This window comes from Mytilus edulis, chromosome 9 (assembly GCF_963676685.1).
Source record: "Mytilus edulis chromosome 9, xbMytEdul2.2, whole genome shotgun sequence".
Classification (NCBI taxonomy): Eukaryota; Metazoa; Mollusca; class Bivalvia; order Mytilida; family Mytilidae; genus Mytilus; species Mytilus edulis.
This window is the reverse complement of record NC_092352.1, coordinates 19,160,323-19,178,389: the sequence shown is the minus strand read 5'-3', so window position 1 is coordinate 19,178,389 and position 18,067 is coordinate 19,160,323. Positions and strand designations below refer to the sequence as shown.

Here is an 18,067-nt window from a genome sequence, read left to right as displayed (position 1 = left end):
CCCTGCATTCCTTTTAAGGAACCGCCGTTGCAACCAGCGCTAATCATACTAGCCATTCGCACAGAGTAAACAAAGTTATATTTTATTGAGGCACCCACAGGAACCTTCCGAGAATGCTGCCATCAACCACAAGAAAAGAAATCGATAATTACGGACCATCTTAACCCAAAACGAGCCTTAAGGAGGAAAAGAACAGTGATAGGAAATTATTTCTCTCTAACAGAATTCATTTGAAATTAAATGCACCCGATTTCGTATTCTTCAAATTCAATCTGATGCTCCCGAAAATATGTTAATCAAACATACAACCCTCGAGATACAACAACTTCTACAGATTACTGGCCATACCCGATAGTTTGATGAACGAACACATAGTTAAAATTCAACATAGACTAGTGATATTTATACTTTGTCCTTTACTTTCGGCGACCAAAACATTTTACAGCATTCCTGACGCGATTGGAAGCAGTACCTCTGGCCAAGGGTAGCCAGTCGAAATGGTACGGAATTGCTGATAAAATGTCGTCTATTTTGGGGAAGAAAGTTAACAGAACATTCAGACCACACAACCTATACAGTATATACACAGCCTGACAACTTATTGTATTATTCTTTCCACGATGCAAGAGGACAAACACATGTTGGCAGAATAATTTTAACAAACATTTTCACAACAAAAACATTTTATTTTTAATTTATTTTTATAGTTTATTTACATACTTCCAATGAACTTTCACTTTCACTTTCAGTACGTTGCTATTAATAACGTTACTTACCATTGTAACATTGTGACGTTTAAATTTTAACAACCCGATTTTTTACTTCAGCATGATTTTATGTATTGTTTTTATCCTGATGACGGTGCCCTAGGCACCGAAACATGTCGATCAATAAATTTTCTGCAGCAGTCCCTAAAGTGTTGTTGTTATAAGACTCTCTACATTTTATGTTTTTATCATAACGACCCTGCATACCCTCGGGTATCCACTTTATGGACTCTACCGTACTACAGACTCACCAGGCGTTGGTTCACTTTCGTTTGTAACTCTTTAACAGGTATAAAAAAAAAAGCACAGCTGTGTCATAACTTGTGAAATCTGTGCTGAAAACATAGACATTGATGGTATTTGAGTAATTCCATATGTGAAGCTCAACATTAGCTCGTCAGTTGGTGGTGGACAGTTATAGTTCCTTTCTGCAGGCTAGGATGAATGACTTTTCAGGAAAACCAATTTCACAAATCAAAACTTTCCTCTAGATTTCTCCTACAATATTCATCCAGTTTAGTTCTTTTGGTTTAATTGGACACCGTCCTGATTTTTAATTTTGCAAACCATTCAGTCTCTTGCTTGCAAATGGTGCATGAAAATAGGAGGGGTATTGCAGTAGACAAGTCTCTTTAAAGTGGGTTTGTGCCCTGAAAAAAAGTTTTATAACTTAAGTTTTTTTTAAACTTGTGCAACACACATACCTAAATAACTATAACATAGAAGAGAGCATCATTCGTGTCAATGTTTTGTTCCTGTTTACATTGTCATTGATATTTTTTCAGAAAGCCTGAGGCATAGCTCATGAATTCCTGTCATTACATCCTAAATTAACATAATTACTGCTAGAATAATTATCAGTATATGATATACGTACACTATCATTGTACAGCCCAAGTCTTCAGTATATATAATTGTTGCATTCATTCACTCCTGTGTTCAGTCGTTCAAAAATATTTAAACATCAACAAATGAACTTTAATAAGGACAAGAAAACACTAGAAAAGATACGTACATACAACCCGTGTTTAAGTGTATTTGAAAGAGAAATATATCTGGTTAAACGATGTATAAAGGAGGAAAAAATTGTAGATATTGCATTACGATGCTTTCTACCTAATAGCACGTGGATATGTTTACATATTTAGACTTGACCCAGTATGACCCGTACCTTGTAGGTCACCGCCGTCGTTTAAACACTAGACTACAGTCGTGTATAAGACAATAAAATGCTTAAGCCTGTACTATTTGTGTGAAGTAAATGTGTTTTTTCTGTACATTTAAATTGTTTTACCTGATAGCAAGGACGTATATCTATCCGTTTCCTTCTCAATTCACTTTGTCAATTTCTTCGAGCTACTTCAAAACATACGTATTACTGCGCCCGGAAGTGAAAAAAATATTAGAAATCCTCGTAAAATAATGCTATTTTCAATTTTGTGGAATCCATTTTGTTATATTTATTATATAAAGATAAAAAAAGTTACGATTAATTATGAATTTGCATATCATTATACGGAACGTTTATGGACTATTTTTCCATAGCTGTAAGTCGGTCATTTTGGCGGGAAATCATGTACACATACACACGTAGATTGGCTGGTACCTGATCGTAATGTTACACATCAGATATATCAAATAGCTAATACCCGGAACGTAGTACCGGGAACCAGGATAATACGTAGACAACATACATAACTAATACCGAAATTGAAAACGCTTTACGGTTTCTCGTTTATAAACCGAATTCCCCTTTGAATTATAGAAGATGCAATATTAATCATGTTCAGTCGACTTTTCATTGTTATATCAACGTCTGAACTAATTAAAAAATCTTTAGATGTCAGATAACACTCGAAATTGACCCAACCTCTTTCCACACGGAATACAAATAATGATAGTTTGTAGTCAGGTTGACTGCTTATAATGCAAAATACACATTAATAACAAGTTCTATAAAACGAACAATACACACTGATCGTTTCTTTAGTCCCCAATGTAAATGAAAGAAACAAAAACCATATCAAACCATAAAAAGAAGAGGAGAAATTCGAACATTTCCGGATCTATTTCTGGCCAAAAGACCCCCTGCATAGATTGCGTATGAAAAGATTAACCTCATGACTTGAAAGTCAGGCCTTAAAGCACTGCCTTTAAAAATTATTCTATACATATTTATAAGAGGGTCCAGGCTCAGTTTTGGCATTCCTAACATGGAAACATCAACTGATTTGCAGGCAGATTGTCTTATAATTATACCCAGGTATATGGTCCAAGAAAGTTATTGTCCTTTGGTTTTCCTTGTCTACAAATATAGTCCCTAGTGTGAACAGTGTATAGCTAGCATTTTTTTGTATACCCTTCCTTACTTATTTCTTGATATTTATTGCATGAAACATTTAGTAGGGGGATGAAATTACATGTTAAAAAACTTTATTTCGTCTGAAGCTGTCAAACTGAATTTGAGACCCCCTTAACACAGAATTGTCAATATTCTGAGTAAGGGCTGGTAGAAGTTTCTATAATTTTAATATTATTTGTCCCATTAGTAGTACACTACACTGTAAAAATATTTTTGAGATAAAGCAGGTGCGTTTTAAAAAATTTGAATTTATTGTCTAAAAGAAATGCGCTAAGAAATAACTGAGTTGTCAAGCCATATACAAGCCTGTATTTCCAATGCTTTCCTTTTAACCTATGAAAAAACATTTGTGCATCACTGTATAATTCAGTAAAATTATTAGAAGTCTGATAAAACAATTTTTTTTTTTACATATACTTACCCATTTTGAGGTCAGTGAAGAAGCACTTATACTAAAGAAGGTAGACTTAGATTGACTTGCTATGCATTTTCCTACAATAATATATATACATACACTTTCTTTATAGAGTCAAACAGGAAAAATTCAGTTCACTTTGTGTCCACTTAAACACTATGTTCCCGACATATCAGTAATTTTTTTCTTATAAATGTGAGTCAACTTTATTTTGGTTTTAGCAGAATCAACAAGTGAAAGTGTGAGCTACTGCTCATTGATGATACCCCCGCCAAAATATTTCGGTAAATAGGAAGTTGTTGAGTGATGAATCTAAAAATACATCACAAGGTATAGCTGACTTATATAAACCCTGAACCAAATTTCTGAAATCCTTGTATTGTAGTTCCTTAGAAAAATGTGACCAGAATTTTCAACTTTACTATCATGTGTAAAATGTTACAAGTGTTCGGTAAACTGGAAGTTTTTGAGTGATGAATCTGAAAATGCCTCACACATGAATCTAGAACGGTAATGACTCATTTCCCGAATTGAAAATATGTCTCCTGGTTTTGGTTCTTAGCATTATGTATGGTTTTTTTATAAAATAAGGATGAGGAAAACTTAAGAGTAGGAAATAAAAAAAAATCACAATTTTCCAAGTTATAAAGGAGCATACCTCAATATGCTATTTACTGCCAAATTCAAACTTTGTCTGTGAAATTTGGTTCTTAGCATTGTGTATGAGTTTCATATAAGAAGGATGAGGAAAACTTGAGTAAAAGTGATAAAATGAAAACATTTGCAATTTTCCAAGTTATAAAGGGACATAACTCAAGAGCAGTTATTGACTCACTGACCAAGTCTAAACTCTGTCAGCCAGTTTTGGTTCTTAGCATTGTGTATGAGTTTCACAAAAATTGCAGGAGAAAAACTTAAGTTAGAGTGTGGAAATGAAATGAAACGGACAAAATAACTTACCAATGAGAGTTTTTCCTGTGCCAGGAGGACCAAACAATAGGAGACCTTTAGGTGGGCCTCTTAGACCTGTAAAAATATCCCTACAGAGAAAAAAGATTGAAATTTACTTTCATGATATTATGATAACTTTGATATTGATTGAATGAGATTTGATATTAAACCATAACTTTCAATATTGAAATAAACATGACAATAAAATGTCTAAAAAAAAAGTTAAAATTAAAGATTTGTTATTCAATTAATGAATGAAACCTGTTAGATGCATATGTATATGACTATGACTTGTCAGTAAAGCAAGACCAATTAAAAAAATCCTTTAGACATTGAAATGGATTTACAAAAATAAAAATACTTACGGTCTTAACATTGGCCACACTACTATTTCTTTAATTGTTTTTTTGGCAAATTCTAGACCAGCAACATCATCCCAAGTCATTTGGGGTCCATAATCCATTATCTGTCAAATAAATCATATTAAATTTTTTTAAATGGTAGGCAAAAAATACTAGGCATACATTTTAATTCAAAATATCTTTATTTTGTTACTTCAGCCAAGGCTTATTTAGGTATAATTTTGCTTCTGTGTAATATACTCTTTGTTTTAAAAGCTTGTATCCATCTTCTGTGCAAATTTACTGGTACACATATATAATTAAATCATTACAGTTTTAGGGCTTTAATTCTTAACTGCTTATACCTTTTTTTTGAATTTGAAAGTTATAAAAAAATACTCTAGAGGCATTTTTCTTTACTTAAGATAGCAGCCTCCGTAAAAATACTCTAAGAATTTTTCCCCATAAAAAAGAATTGCAATGGTAAAAATCACCAATGCTAATAAATGACAAAGGTCAATGTAACCAAAGGAATTTTGTCAATTTAAAAGAGATTTGTATTGCTTTGAAAATATTAGATATTAATCTTATCCTGCTTATAAACATGATAAACAGAAACAAGTGAAATAAATTGATCATAAATTAGTTTTGTTATATTCACTAGATACCATGTTTAAAAAATCTCAACTTTAAATAATAGCTCTTTTAAATCGTACCTCATTCATAACCAGCTCTATCATTTTAGGTTCTATTCCTTTTAATCTTTCATCAGTAGGTTCCTCAGAGTTGTTAGACCCTGAAGGTTTCCCTCCTCCAAATACTGATTTAGTAACAGCATTCATAGAAACACTACAAATGAATTTTAAAGTGTAATTCTTTTCCTTAAATCTGTTTTTGTTTATCAATGAAATCATTTGTTCTGGAATAATTTTTGTAATAATATGTTTGCCTCATGCTCTCTTTAACTCTTATATTGAAGGAAATCTATACAGTAGTCAAAATAATAAACACAACACAGGACTTATATCCATAGCAGCATGTAAAATATCTAAAGCATTAAATTGAGTGACACTATCATTACCATCAAGAAATATAAAGTGTGTCATAATGACTGCTTGTTTCATTACAAAAAATCATCAAAAGGAAGACTACAAACTAAATTACCAAGAACACTTGTGAGGTCTTTTCATTTAAAATATAGAACTGCTATTTTTGTGTGTTGTTGTTTTGCTTTTTTCTTAGGGTTTGGTATCTTGATGACGATCGTGTCTGATTGATGATGTTTAACACAACTTTCAGCTCACTTGGCTTATGATGGTGGCCAATTTATATCGGTGGAGGAAGGTATAGTATCCTCAGTATAGCACCTAATCAAATCAAGGTTTGAATTCACAACTTCAGTCTTGACAGGCTATATTTGGCTGTAGATCTCAGTATAGCACCTGCCCCAATCAAGGTTTGAATTCACAACCTCAGTCTTGACAGGCTATATTTGGCTGTAGATCTCAGTATAGCACCTGCCCCAATCAAGGTTTGAATTCACAACCTCAGTCTTGACAGGCTATATTTGGCTGTAGATCTCAGTATAGCACCTGCCCCAATCAAGGTTTGAATTCACAACCTCAGTCTTGACAGGCTATATTTGGCTGTAGATCTCAGTATAGCACCTGCCCCAATCAAGGTTTGAATTCACAACCTCAGTCTTGACAGGCTATATTTACCTCAGTCTTGACAGGCTATATTTGGCTGTAGATGAGCTACTTTAACCAATCTTCTACCTGGGCCCAAATTTTTGTTCAATAATAATTTTTGCTTCATACATTTTGTTTCATGTCATAGCTTTTTTCTTTAATAAACATACCTATCTTGCTCTTCTTCTCTGTTAGGGATTGGAGGAATGAACTTACTGTTTAACCCTCTCCTGGAATATAAAATATAATAAAAAGTTAAAACTATATGTCATAGCAATGAACAAGCAAAATCTGAATGAAAGGGGGGGGAGGGGGGGAAATTTAACATCAACAAATGTTTTGAAATTCGAAGAAATTATCAGCATTTTCTTTATATTCAATAAATAAAATGTGAAACAAGTTATAAGAAATTATACTTACCTAGTACTACCTAGAGATTTTTTAGCATTACCATAAGATGATGAACCAACTGATCCTTTCCCTCGACCAAACTTCTTCTGATTATCTATTGCCTAAAAATAAATGTCATGTATTTATAACACTGGGGTCTAATGCACTATGAGAAAACTCTACAGTGCAACAGAAACTAGAACCTCTAAAGAGCCTGTGTCGCTCACCTTGGTCTTGTGCATATTAAACAATGGACACGGATAAATTCATGACATAATTGTGTTTTGGTGATAGTGATGTGTTTGTAGATCTTACTTTACTGAACATTCTTGTTGCTACAATTATCTCTATCTATAATGAACTTGGCCCAGTAATTACAGTGGAAAATATTTTCTAAAAATTAACAAAAATTTATGAAAAATGTTAAAAATTAACTATAAAGGGCAAGAACTCCTTAAGGGGTCAATTGACTATTTTGGTCATGTAAACTTATTTGTAGATCTTATTTTGCTGAACGTTATTGCTGTATACAGTTTATCTCTATCTATAATAATATTCAAGATAATAACAAAAAACGGCAAAATTTCCTTAAAATTACCAATTCAGGACAGTAACCTAACAACGGGTTATCCAATCCATGTGAAAACATCAGGGCAGATAGATCTTGACCTGATAAACAATTAAACCCTGTCAGATTTTCTCTTAATGCTTCAGTTTTTGAGTTATAAGCCAAAAACTGCATTTTACCCCTATGTTCTATTATTAGCCGTGGCAGCCATTTTGGTTGGTTGGCCAGGTCACGCCACACATTTTTTAAACAAGTTACCCCAATGATGACTGTGGCCAAGTTTAGTTTAATTTGGCCCAGTAGTTTCAGAGAAGAAGATTTTTGTAAAAGATTACTAAGATTTACGAACTAGAGGCTCTCAAGAGCCTGTGTCGCTCACCTGTTAATGTGTTTACTGATGTCGGCCATCTTCGTTGGTAGGCGGGGTCATTAGACACTTTTTTTAAAAATAGATACCCTAGTATTATGATTGTGGCCAAGTTTGGTTAAATTTGGCCAAGTCGTTTTAGAAAAGATTTTTATACAAGTTACAAAAATGACGAAAAGTTGTTCAATATTGACTATAAAGGGCAATAACTCCTTAAGGGGTCCTCTAACAATTTTGATAATGCTGACTTATTTGTAGATCTTACTTTGCTGAACATTATTGCTGTTTACAGTTTATCTCTATCTATAATAGTATTCAAGATAATAACCAAAAACTGCAAAATTTCCTTAAAATCACCAATTTTAGGGCAGCAACCCAACAACAGGTTGTCCGATTCAACTCAAAATTTGTGAGGGGATATATCTTATTCTGATGGACATTTAAATCTTGAAAGATTTGCCCTAAATGTCTTAGTTTCAAAGATATAAAGCAAAAACTGCATTTTACCACTATGTTCTAATTTTAGCCATGTCGGCCATTTTGTTTGGCAGGCTGGGTCATCGGACACATTTTTTAAACTATAAACCACAATGATAAGTGGCCAAGTTTGGTTAAATTTGGCAAAGTAGTTTTGGAGAAGAAGATTTTTAGAAAAGTTACAAAAAATGACGAAAAGTTGTTAAAAATTGACTATAAAGGGCAATAACTCCTTAAGGGGTCAACTGACAATTTTGGTCATGTTGACTTATTTGTAGGTCTTACTTTGCTGAACATTATTGCTGTTTACAGTTTATCTCTATCTATAATAGTATTCAAGATAATAACCAAAAACTGCAAAATTTCCTTAAAATAACCATTTCACAGGCAGCAACCCAACAACAGGTTGTCCTATTCGTCTGAAAATTTCAAGGCAGATAGATCTTGACCTGATCAACCATTTTACCCATGTCAGATTTGCTCTAAATGCTTTGGTTTTTGAGTTATTAGCCAAAAACTGCATTTTACCCCTATGTTCTATTTTTAGCCATGGCGGCCATCTTGGTTGGTTTGACGGGTCACGCCACACATTTTTTAAACTAGATACCCCAAGGATGATTGTGGCCAAGTTTGGTAGAATTTGGCCCAGTAGTTTCAGAGGAGAAGATTTTTGTAAAAGTTTACGGGTCAGGTGAGCTAAAAAATGATTAAAAATTGACTATAAAGGGCAATAACTCCTTCAGGGGTCAACTGACCATTTTGGTCATGCTGACTTATTTGTAAATCTTACTTTGCTGAACATTATTGCTGTTTACAGTTTATCTCTATCTATAATAATATTCAAGATAATAACCTAACCAAAAACAGCAAAATTTCCTTAAAATTACCAATTCAGGGGCAGCAACCCAACAACAAATTGTCCGATTCATCTGAAAATTTCAGGACAGATAGATCTTGACCTGATAAACACTTTTACCGCATGTCAGATTTGCTCTAAATGCTTTGGTTTTTGAGTTATAAGCCAAAAACTGCATTTTACCCCTATGTTCTATTTTTAGCCATGGCAGCCATCTTGGTTGGTTGACCGGGTCACGCCACACATTTTTTAAACTAGATACCCCAAAGATGATTGTGGCCAAGTTTAGATTAATTTGGCCCAGTAGTTTCAGAGAAGAAGATTTTTGTAAAAGATTACTAATTTTTAGGAAAAATGGTTAAAAATTGACTATAAAGGTCAATAACTCCTAAAGGGGTCAACTGACCATTTTGGTCATGTTGACTTATTTGTAAATCTTACTTTGCTGAACATTATTGCTGTTTACAGTTTATCTCTATCTATAATAATATTCAAGATAATAGCCAAAAACAGCAAAAATTACCTAAAATTACCAGTTCAGGGGCAGCAACCCAATAACGGGTTGTCGGATTCATCTGAAAATTTGAGGGCAGATAGATCTTGACCTGATAAACAATTTTACCCCATGTCAGATTTGTACTAAATGCTTTGGTTTTTGAGTTATAAGCCAAAAACTGTATTTTACCCCTATGTTCTATTTTTAGCCATGGCGGCCATCTTGGTTGGTTGGCCGGGTCACGCCACACATTTTTTAAACTAGATACCCCAATGATGATTGTGGCCAAGTTTGGTTTAATTTGGCCCAGTAGTTTCAGAGGAGAAGATTTTTGTAAAAGTTAACGACGACGGACGACGACGGACGACAGACGACGGACGACGGACGCCAAGTGATGGGAAAAGCTCACTTGGCCCTTCGGGCCAGGTGAGCTAAAAATATATGGAACAATGAATTGAAAATTAACAGACTAATGGACAGACATAGAGACCAGAATTTAAAATACACTTGATAGCTAAGGGGCTAAGAGAATACAAGTGTTTGCTGTATATCAAAATGTATTATCTATTAAAACAATAAAGAATAGCTCCCCTTATAAAGTAAATGTTTTCATTTTTTTTTAATATATTAGAAAATTTCTGTATTTTAAACAGTAAAAAAATCTTTTTTTTTCTCCACGTAAATGAAAAGTCTCACAAATAAATTATATTTTGGCATCAAAATTTGTTAGTGTCAGTAAAAATCTAGACTCATTTGTGATCAAAGATGAGGAATTTACTTTAAACTACAATTAGTGTGATTGTTTGTTTGTAAGAGATTTTAATACAAAAAAAAACAACAGGTTTTTACAGTGCATTTTAACATATTATTTACCAATTGTTCCTTGGCAGTTTTGAACACATTAAAACCTCCTGGTGCAGAATTATCTCTTGAATTGTCTTCATCTTCTTGATCTTCATTGTTTAGTGGACGTTTTACTCCACTGGAAAAGTTCTATCAACAGAGAAGTAGGTCATATAAATAAAGAAAAATTGAAAAGATTTCATCTTTGCAGTATCAATTGAAAGAAAATTTGAAACTTTTGTTTTCTTTTTACCACACCAAAAATGTTTTCTCTCTTTTTATATTTTATCCCTCACTAACAATCAGAATAAAATTTGAATAAAACGACCAAGACCATGTGAAAATTTTCAGTAATCTATGGTGTGCATGAGTTATTTCTTAATTCGATTATGTAAAGTGATGACATTGGGTGAGATAAATATTTTCTAATATATAAGTTTGAGGTGGATCATTATAAATTTACAGTTTCTAAAAACAGTACAGCTTAAATGTTTTAATATTAGCAAAATATATATTTTACCTCATTTTTTCTCTGATAGCTCCCACTATAACTTGGTCTGGCAGAATCTGTGTAGTATACAAGAATGTAATTAATGTTTTAGGAAATAAAAGTTCAAGCAAACACTGAAAAAATTGAATACCTGTAAAATGGACTTAACGTCACATCAAATTACTTATTTTTCTTTCTATGTCCATTTTTCTCATGCGAAAACTATTTTTTTACAAATATAAAGTACATGATCATGAAGGGTAAGGAACTTGTATGCCTAATCTTTAACAAAATATGACACAAAATCATTCCTCTTTGATTTAAAAAAAAAATATTAATCTTGACATAAAACTAATCCAAAACAACATATTTCAGACACATATAATTATGAACATCAGATAAACATACAAGAATAAAACAATAGGGCAATAAACAAATAGTTGGGGATTAAACTCACAGCTATCAGTAACATGGTAGTGCAGAAAAGTTTGTTACTTCCATTAATATATAAACCTACTTTGCTGAATGATATCAGAAGAAGATGACTGCTGTACTCCAGAAAATAATGGTTTTCTATTCTGAAAATTCCATCCATTTTTCTGTCCAGTATTACTGCTCTCCCTTTGACTGTCAATTTTCTGATTGAATTGTGGTCCTTGTTTTGAATTCTGCATATCTGGTTTTGAAAACCCAGTTGCAAAAGTTGGATTACTGGTTCCCTGTATTGAATCTTCCTTAGATTCAGTTGACAGAATTTTGTTGACCATTTGTGGAGGAACAAGTTTGTCTGATATTTTCTGAAAAAGGATAAAAAAAAAAGATATACCGGTAATGTAGATTAAAGCTATGAGTGACAAATTTTGGAAACATAAAGTGCTCATTTAACAGTTATACCACTGGATATATTTTATATCTGAGGTGTGTTAAAGCAATGGCAAAATATTCAGGCATTGTTATGATTAAATTTAAAATTGACTGTACTTCTACTATACACATGGAAAAAAGTATTGCAACACCTTGATTTTTTAAAACTTGAAAAATCAGCCTCTTTTTTTGGATGAAATATAATAAAATATATGTGTAATATTATTGAAACATAGTTTATGATAACATTGGCATTGAAACGAACAAAAAATGTTTGAAAAAAAAAAGATTTATATAACCACAATTTTAATAACAAAATGAAGTGTTTTTTGTACAAAAAAATGCATTTTACAACTTTTACTGTAGTCGAACTTTACAATGTCAGACATTTCAAAATTAATGTTCAGATGACTGTTCACATCATGGTTGTTCGTTATACGCCAAAGAATTAGTACTTTGTGCGCAGCCTCCATTCAAAGAGATAACCGCATCTTAACGTCTTCTGATTCCTGCCATAAATCGACTAATTTGTTGCTACTGTAGCAGCAACCATTTCTGATGAAGGGCATTGTTTATTTCATGATGTGTTTGAACTTGGGTGTCCTTACGCGCACTTTCCGCCCAATAATGTCCCAAATATGCTCGATATGGTTCAAATCCGGGCTACGATCAGGTCAAGGAAGATGAACCGAATTCCATTTGAACATTGGATCTTCCTCCACGATGCTAATTTCCAACTTTGGCGAGCTCTGCACTACGTGTGATACGGAAAGCTGTGTGTCTGTTCGTTAGCAAAGGTCTCCGAAATGGTCTTGTCGCGCGATAATCAGTAGCGATGAGTCGATCTCGAACAGTTCTTGTTAAAAGGCTCCTGTATAGCCACCACTTTTTTTTAGGATTGTCTTGTATGCAATGGGTTTCCTTCTGACCAACCTTTATTATGCTTGATTTTGCCTAGCAAATGGTATAGGGGGTCTTCATTATCTTGGAAGGTCTTTAACAGCGTTTATTGCCTGATTTTTATTCTCAAAACGACATATTTGTAACGTTCGGAGGACGTGTTTTTCAACAGACTGTCGGCATCCCAATGGGAACAAACTGTGCCCCTCTACTTGCCGACTTGTTTCTTTATTATTATGAGGCTGACTTCATGCAGGAACTTCTTATGAAGAAAGATAAGAAGTTAGCAATATCCTTTAACTCTACTTTCCGCTATATAGATGACGTTCTTTCACTAAACAATTCAAAATTTGGTGACTATGTGGAACACATCTATCCCATCGAATTGGAGATAAAGGATACTACAGATACAGTTAAGTCGGCTTCATATCTTGACTTACATCTAGAAATTGACAATGAAGGTCGGTTGAAAACAAAACTTTACGACAAAAGAGATGATTTCAGCTTTCCAATTGTGAACTTTCCATTTCTATTAAAGTAGCAACATTCCAGCAGCACCTGCATACGGGGTATATATCTCCCAATTGATACGATATTCCCGTGCTTGCATTTCCTATCATGATTTTCTTGATAGAGGGTTACTGCTCACAAGGAAGATAGAGGGTTACTGCTCACAAGGAAGCTATTAAACCAAGAGTTCCAAATGGTGAAGTTGAAATCATCCCTTCGTAAATTTTACGGACGCCATCACGAGTTGGTTGACCGTTATGGAATAACCGTTTCACAAATGATATAGGATATGTTCCTTACGTCGTAACTACAATCCCCTTCCCTTTCATGAATGTGACCTACCGAATTAAGGCTATTTACCGGATTTGTAATCACATAAGCAACATGATGGGTGCCACATGTGGAGCAGGATCTGCTTACCCTTCCGGAGCACCTGAGATCACCCCTAGTTTTTGGTGGGGTTCGTGTTGTTTATTCTTTAGTTTTCTATGTTGGGTCATGTGAACTATTGTTTTTCTGTTTGTCTTTTTCATTTTTAGTCATGGCGTTGTCAGTTTGTTTTAGATTTATGAGTTTGACTGTCCCTTTGGTATCTTTCGTCCCTCTTTAATAGTGGAATGGTGATGACCAACAATACGTGCAGTTGTTACAGCGACATCCCTGCTTCTCTTATGCTGATAATCTGCCATCTTGCTGCAGTTAAGAGTTGTCAAGGACCCATTACAAGGTGTCAATCACATAACTTTAATAACTTGGTTATTTAAAGTGTTGAAAACAATGAGGATGAAAACATCTGTTTTGCTGTTTACGGGTACAGTAGCTGCATGTGCAGATAAAAACTTATAGAGTCGATATCTATTGATTAAACTCATGTGATACTTAAATAATGTTTAACCAGTTCTATTTTACCAAATTATATCACAAAAAAATAAAGAGTGTTTTTTTAATTTCAATTTCAATTTGGTGTTGCAATACTTTTTCCCATGTGTATATAAACCATCTGAATAGAGTAAAGATATAGATAATTTTCAATCATGTTCTGATGCTAAAGGGAGGTGAGGAAGGTGTTTGCGAGGGGTAAACAATTCCAAGCCATGATGGCCTCAGATTTTTATTAGTTGTTAGTGGCTCTGAACTAGCTGTCAGTAACTGTGGGTACTCTCAGATCCGTACTTGGTGTCTTTTTGTTGTGGGGATGTGTAAGTTCTCTGCCACGTCTACTCTGTTATTGTTAGATGTATTTCTGCTTTGTATCCCTCAGATGAGTTAAGTCCTATTCAACAGATTTGTATAGCTTCTGTTAAACAGTTCTGTTACACCACTGTCCTAGTTTATGGGAAGGTTGGGGCCTTTGAACTTGTTTAATCCCCATATTCTGTATGTTCCTTTAATTCAGTGCTATCATTTATTGCTGTTTCTCATATCTGTTTTTTGTTTGAATTGATTTACCTTTGTCATTTCAGGGCCTTAAATAGCTAACTATGTGGTATGGATTTTACTCATGGTTGAAGGTGGTACAATGACATACATATATAGTTGTTAATTTCTGTGTCATTTGGTCTGTTGCAGAGAGTTGTTTCATTGGCAAGCATACCACATCTTCATATTTTCATATTCACAAATCCATTGTGTTAAATTCCTTGATAAAATAAATTATATAACTGTTTTTGACTGGAACTTATGTGTCATGTTGAATTGGCCTCCTTCTTATTAAAAAAGTAATCATTGACTAATTTTTTGTGTTCTCTTATTATTTACCTTATTCTTTTCTGTTATATTTTTGTAACAATCCATCTGTTTTATCTTGTCCAATGAGAGACTTGACTTCCAATTATGACTTTCTGAAAGAACCACACAACTGTAATGTATTTCCTATATTATATTTAATTTTGTTTGACTGACAACAGTAAACGGCATTTCAATTTCATATCTTATCTTGATATAAAGTATAACATCTATATATGACAGCACGCGCTGCCTGTGGAATTGTTAAATTAATGCATTGAAAAACTAACGAAAAGCATGCTCAATATTCATTTTATGGTTGTACATGTAGCATAAAAATGCAGTTATTAGAATAGAGTTGATTATATTTACAATCTTTATCTTTCGGTCAAAGTGATTGGTTTAAGTCTAGGTTACGTTTTTTTACCTCATTCGTGCATTTGTATAAAATCTATATCAATTGGTCGCGCTAAGGGATGAATATTTAAATAGGGATAAATTCCTCAGGACTGCTTCGATAACTGTTTTTAAATGACAAAATTAATACATTTCTTTAGGCTGGGTTGTATTATCTACATAAGAATAACAACATCTGAATTTGTCATGTAGTCACTATTCCTTTACAGTCTGCACGGTTAGCCACCAGTCTGATGCCCCAGACTAGTAAAATTTCATTGGGACTAGTAATTTTTTGCAAAATTTTGTTTGGCCCAATTAGAAATATGTCAGAATATTGGTCTTCGGACTAGTAATTGAAAAAGTTTTTGGTGCAGACTGCTTTATATTATCAGTTCAAAGATACAGGGAACCAGCTAGCTTATAACTTTTATAAGATGTTTAAATGACATGAGAAGTAAAGAGTATTTCTGGAGTTGGAAATGATATAAATCAAACGTATTGGAAGCATCTCTGTATACTGGTTAAGGATTGTAAAAGAGTTGTTTGTGTGCATTTAAAAAAATAAATAACAAGAATGTGTCTAAAGTACATGAATGCCCCACTCACACTATCATTTTCCATGTTCAATGGACCACGAAATTGGATAAAAAATATAATTAGGCATTAAAATTAGAAAGATAATATCATAGGGAACATGTGTACTAAGTTTCAAGTTGATTGGACTTCAACTTCATCAAAAACTACCTTGACCAAAAACTTTAACCTGAAACATGCACTTTCATTTTCTATGTTCAGTGGACCATGAAATTTGAGTCAAAAGTTTAATTTGGCTTTAAAATTAGAAAGATCATATCATAAGGAACATGTGTACTAAGTTTCAAGTTGATTGGACTTCAACTTCATCAAAAACTACCTTGACAAAAAACTTTAACCTGAAGCGGGACAGACGGACGAACGAACAGACGGACGAACGGACGGACGCACAGACCAGAAAACATAATGCCCCTCTACTATCGTAGGTGGGGCATAAAAATGCTTTTGCACTTCCATGACTTCAAACAAAATGTGCTTCAGACAATGCTTCAACACCTCAATAAAATAAATATTTTAACCTTATTTGTGACGTTAACCTGTATTAGGATCATCATTTTATCTCAACATTTTCATATCAACAACATCAATATTTAATAAAGATGTTCCCTTTAAGAATTTAGCAGAAAAAAAGTCCACAGATGTTGCCAAAAATTGAAAATGACTACAATGTATAAATAAATGGTTCCCTGAATTTTCTCTGCTGTAAGAATAATATTAGTATAGATAATCAGCTTACCATTTTTAAAACGACTGCATATTGCCAATGCTCCTTCTGCATAGTTATTCAAACCTAAAATAAAAATATATGAAAATAGATTAAAACATAACTAAAATTGTACCTCTCATAGATACATTAATTAGCTTCTCTTTTTGTTCTCACTTTTCAATAACAAAGCATTTAATTACATTGTAAGTGTCTCAATTCAAAAACCTTTCTTTTTTTTTTTTTTTTTTTTTTTTTTTTACATTTGTTGGGATATATGCTGTTGCTGTATAAAGGCACATACATTTGTATGGTCCTCTTTTGTAAAATTTATTCTCCACTTATCAATGACCACATGATATGAGTACTATGACGATCCTAGAAATGTGAATTTTAATCTTTAGATTGCATAAACTTCTTTCACAAGTAATTATAAAAGGAGACTCTCATTTTTATTTTCAATGATAATTTTTCTATATATTTAAACCAGAAAAGACTCATCCATTTTGCAATTTGGTCATGTGAACTCCCTCTTTTTTTGGTTCATAATGGTAGATTACATTTATCATGTTTATAACAAAAACTTATTCACTGCGTGAATAAAAATAATAACAGTTCTCATACCATTATTTTCTTCCATGGAGTCTACAATAGCTGCATATGAATCCTCATATTTCTTCAAGAGAAGACCACAACTCTCATCTGTTACTCTAAATATACAAATATACAAAATATTTCATTAAATATGCCACTACACACACTATTCCAATTCAAAGACAAAACAACTTGGGACAGGGTTTAAATTAATACATATTGAAAGCACGATCTGATGTAGTCTACTGGATTACCTGGCTGGCTAAAAATATGTACTGTATATTCATATTACATTAATTTCTAATTTTTCATACATGTATCTCATCTCTGTATGATCATGAATTGATGATAATGCAAGATTCATAAATGTGGTTCATCTTGCAAGGAACTACATCATGTACATACATTGTATATACATGTACCATTGTCTTTTTATACTGTGTTAATCAAGAATATTTCAAGCAACAAGTCAATTACATTCTTTGCACATATTTTCAGATGTTATGTATATATTATATATGCCTTTTTCTTGTACAAGTTATTTGTAATCATGTTTATATAGTAAAAACCTACAAATTAACATTGTTAGCCACTTTTAACTCCATCATTGTCCTCCTCAAAAGGTCTGCTTTTTCTGTGGCAGTACCATCCTCTAGTTTACTGGAGAATAAAGTACTTTGGAACTGATTTAGAAACTGCTTCCCTAACTCCGCTCTGTCCATTCTTGTTATGTTTTTATGATTTAATTTTCCTAAAAAATAATA

At 33.1% G+C, this 18,067-nt stretch overlaps 2 protein-coding genes across 2 annotated transcripts in view; one reads left to right on the top strand and one right to left on the bottom strand.

Moving 5' to 3' along the window:
- Positions 1–18,067, top strand: part of LOC139487774 (28 kDa heat- and acid-stable phosphoprotein-like) — a 327,843-nt gene that overhangs the window by 68,658 nt on the left and 241,118 nt on the right. The gene's annotated exons all lie outside the window — the stretch shown is intronic.
- Positions 1–18,067, bottom strand: part of LOC139487769 (fidgetin-like protein 1) — a 34,998-nt gene that overhangs the window by 14,628 nt on the left and 2,303 nt on the right. Inside the window, exons 2-14 of the mRNA XM_071272842.1 lie at positions 17,877–18,054; positions 17,334–17,419; positions 16,743–16,796; positions 15,047–15,129; positions 11,532–11,811; positions 11,045–11,091; positions 10,555–10,674; positions 6,948–7,039; positions 6,698–6,757; positions 5,553–5,685; positions 4,861–4,961; positions 4,505–4,584; positions 3,551–3,621 (exon numbers count right to left, since the gene is read on the bottom strand). Of these exons, the coding sequence (XP_071128943.1) occupies positions 3,551–3,621; positions 4,505–4,584; positions 4,861–4,961; positions 5,553–5,685; positions 6,698–6,757; positions 6,948–7,039; positions 10,555–10,674; positions 11,045–11,091; positions 11,532–11,811; positions 15,047–15,129; positions 16,743–16,796; positions 17,334–17,419; positions 17,877–18,025 (1,356 nt within the window). The 5' untranslated portion in view covers positions 18,026–18,054. The remainder of the gene's footprint in view (positions 1–3,550; positions 3,622–4,504; positions 4,585–4,860; positions 4,962–5,552; positions 5,686–6,697; positions 6,758–6,947; positions 7,040–10,554; positions 10,675–11,044; positions 11,092–11,531; positions 11,812–15,046; positions 15,130–16,742; positions 16,797–17,333; positions 17,420–17,876; positions 18,055–18,067) is intronic.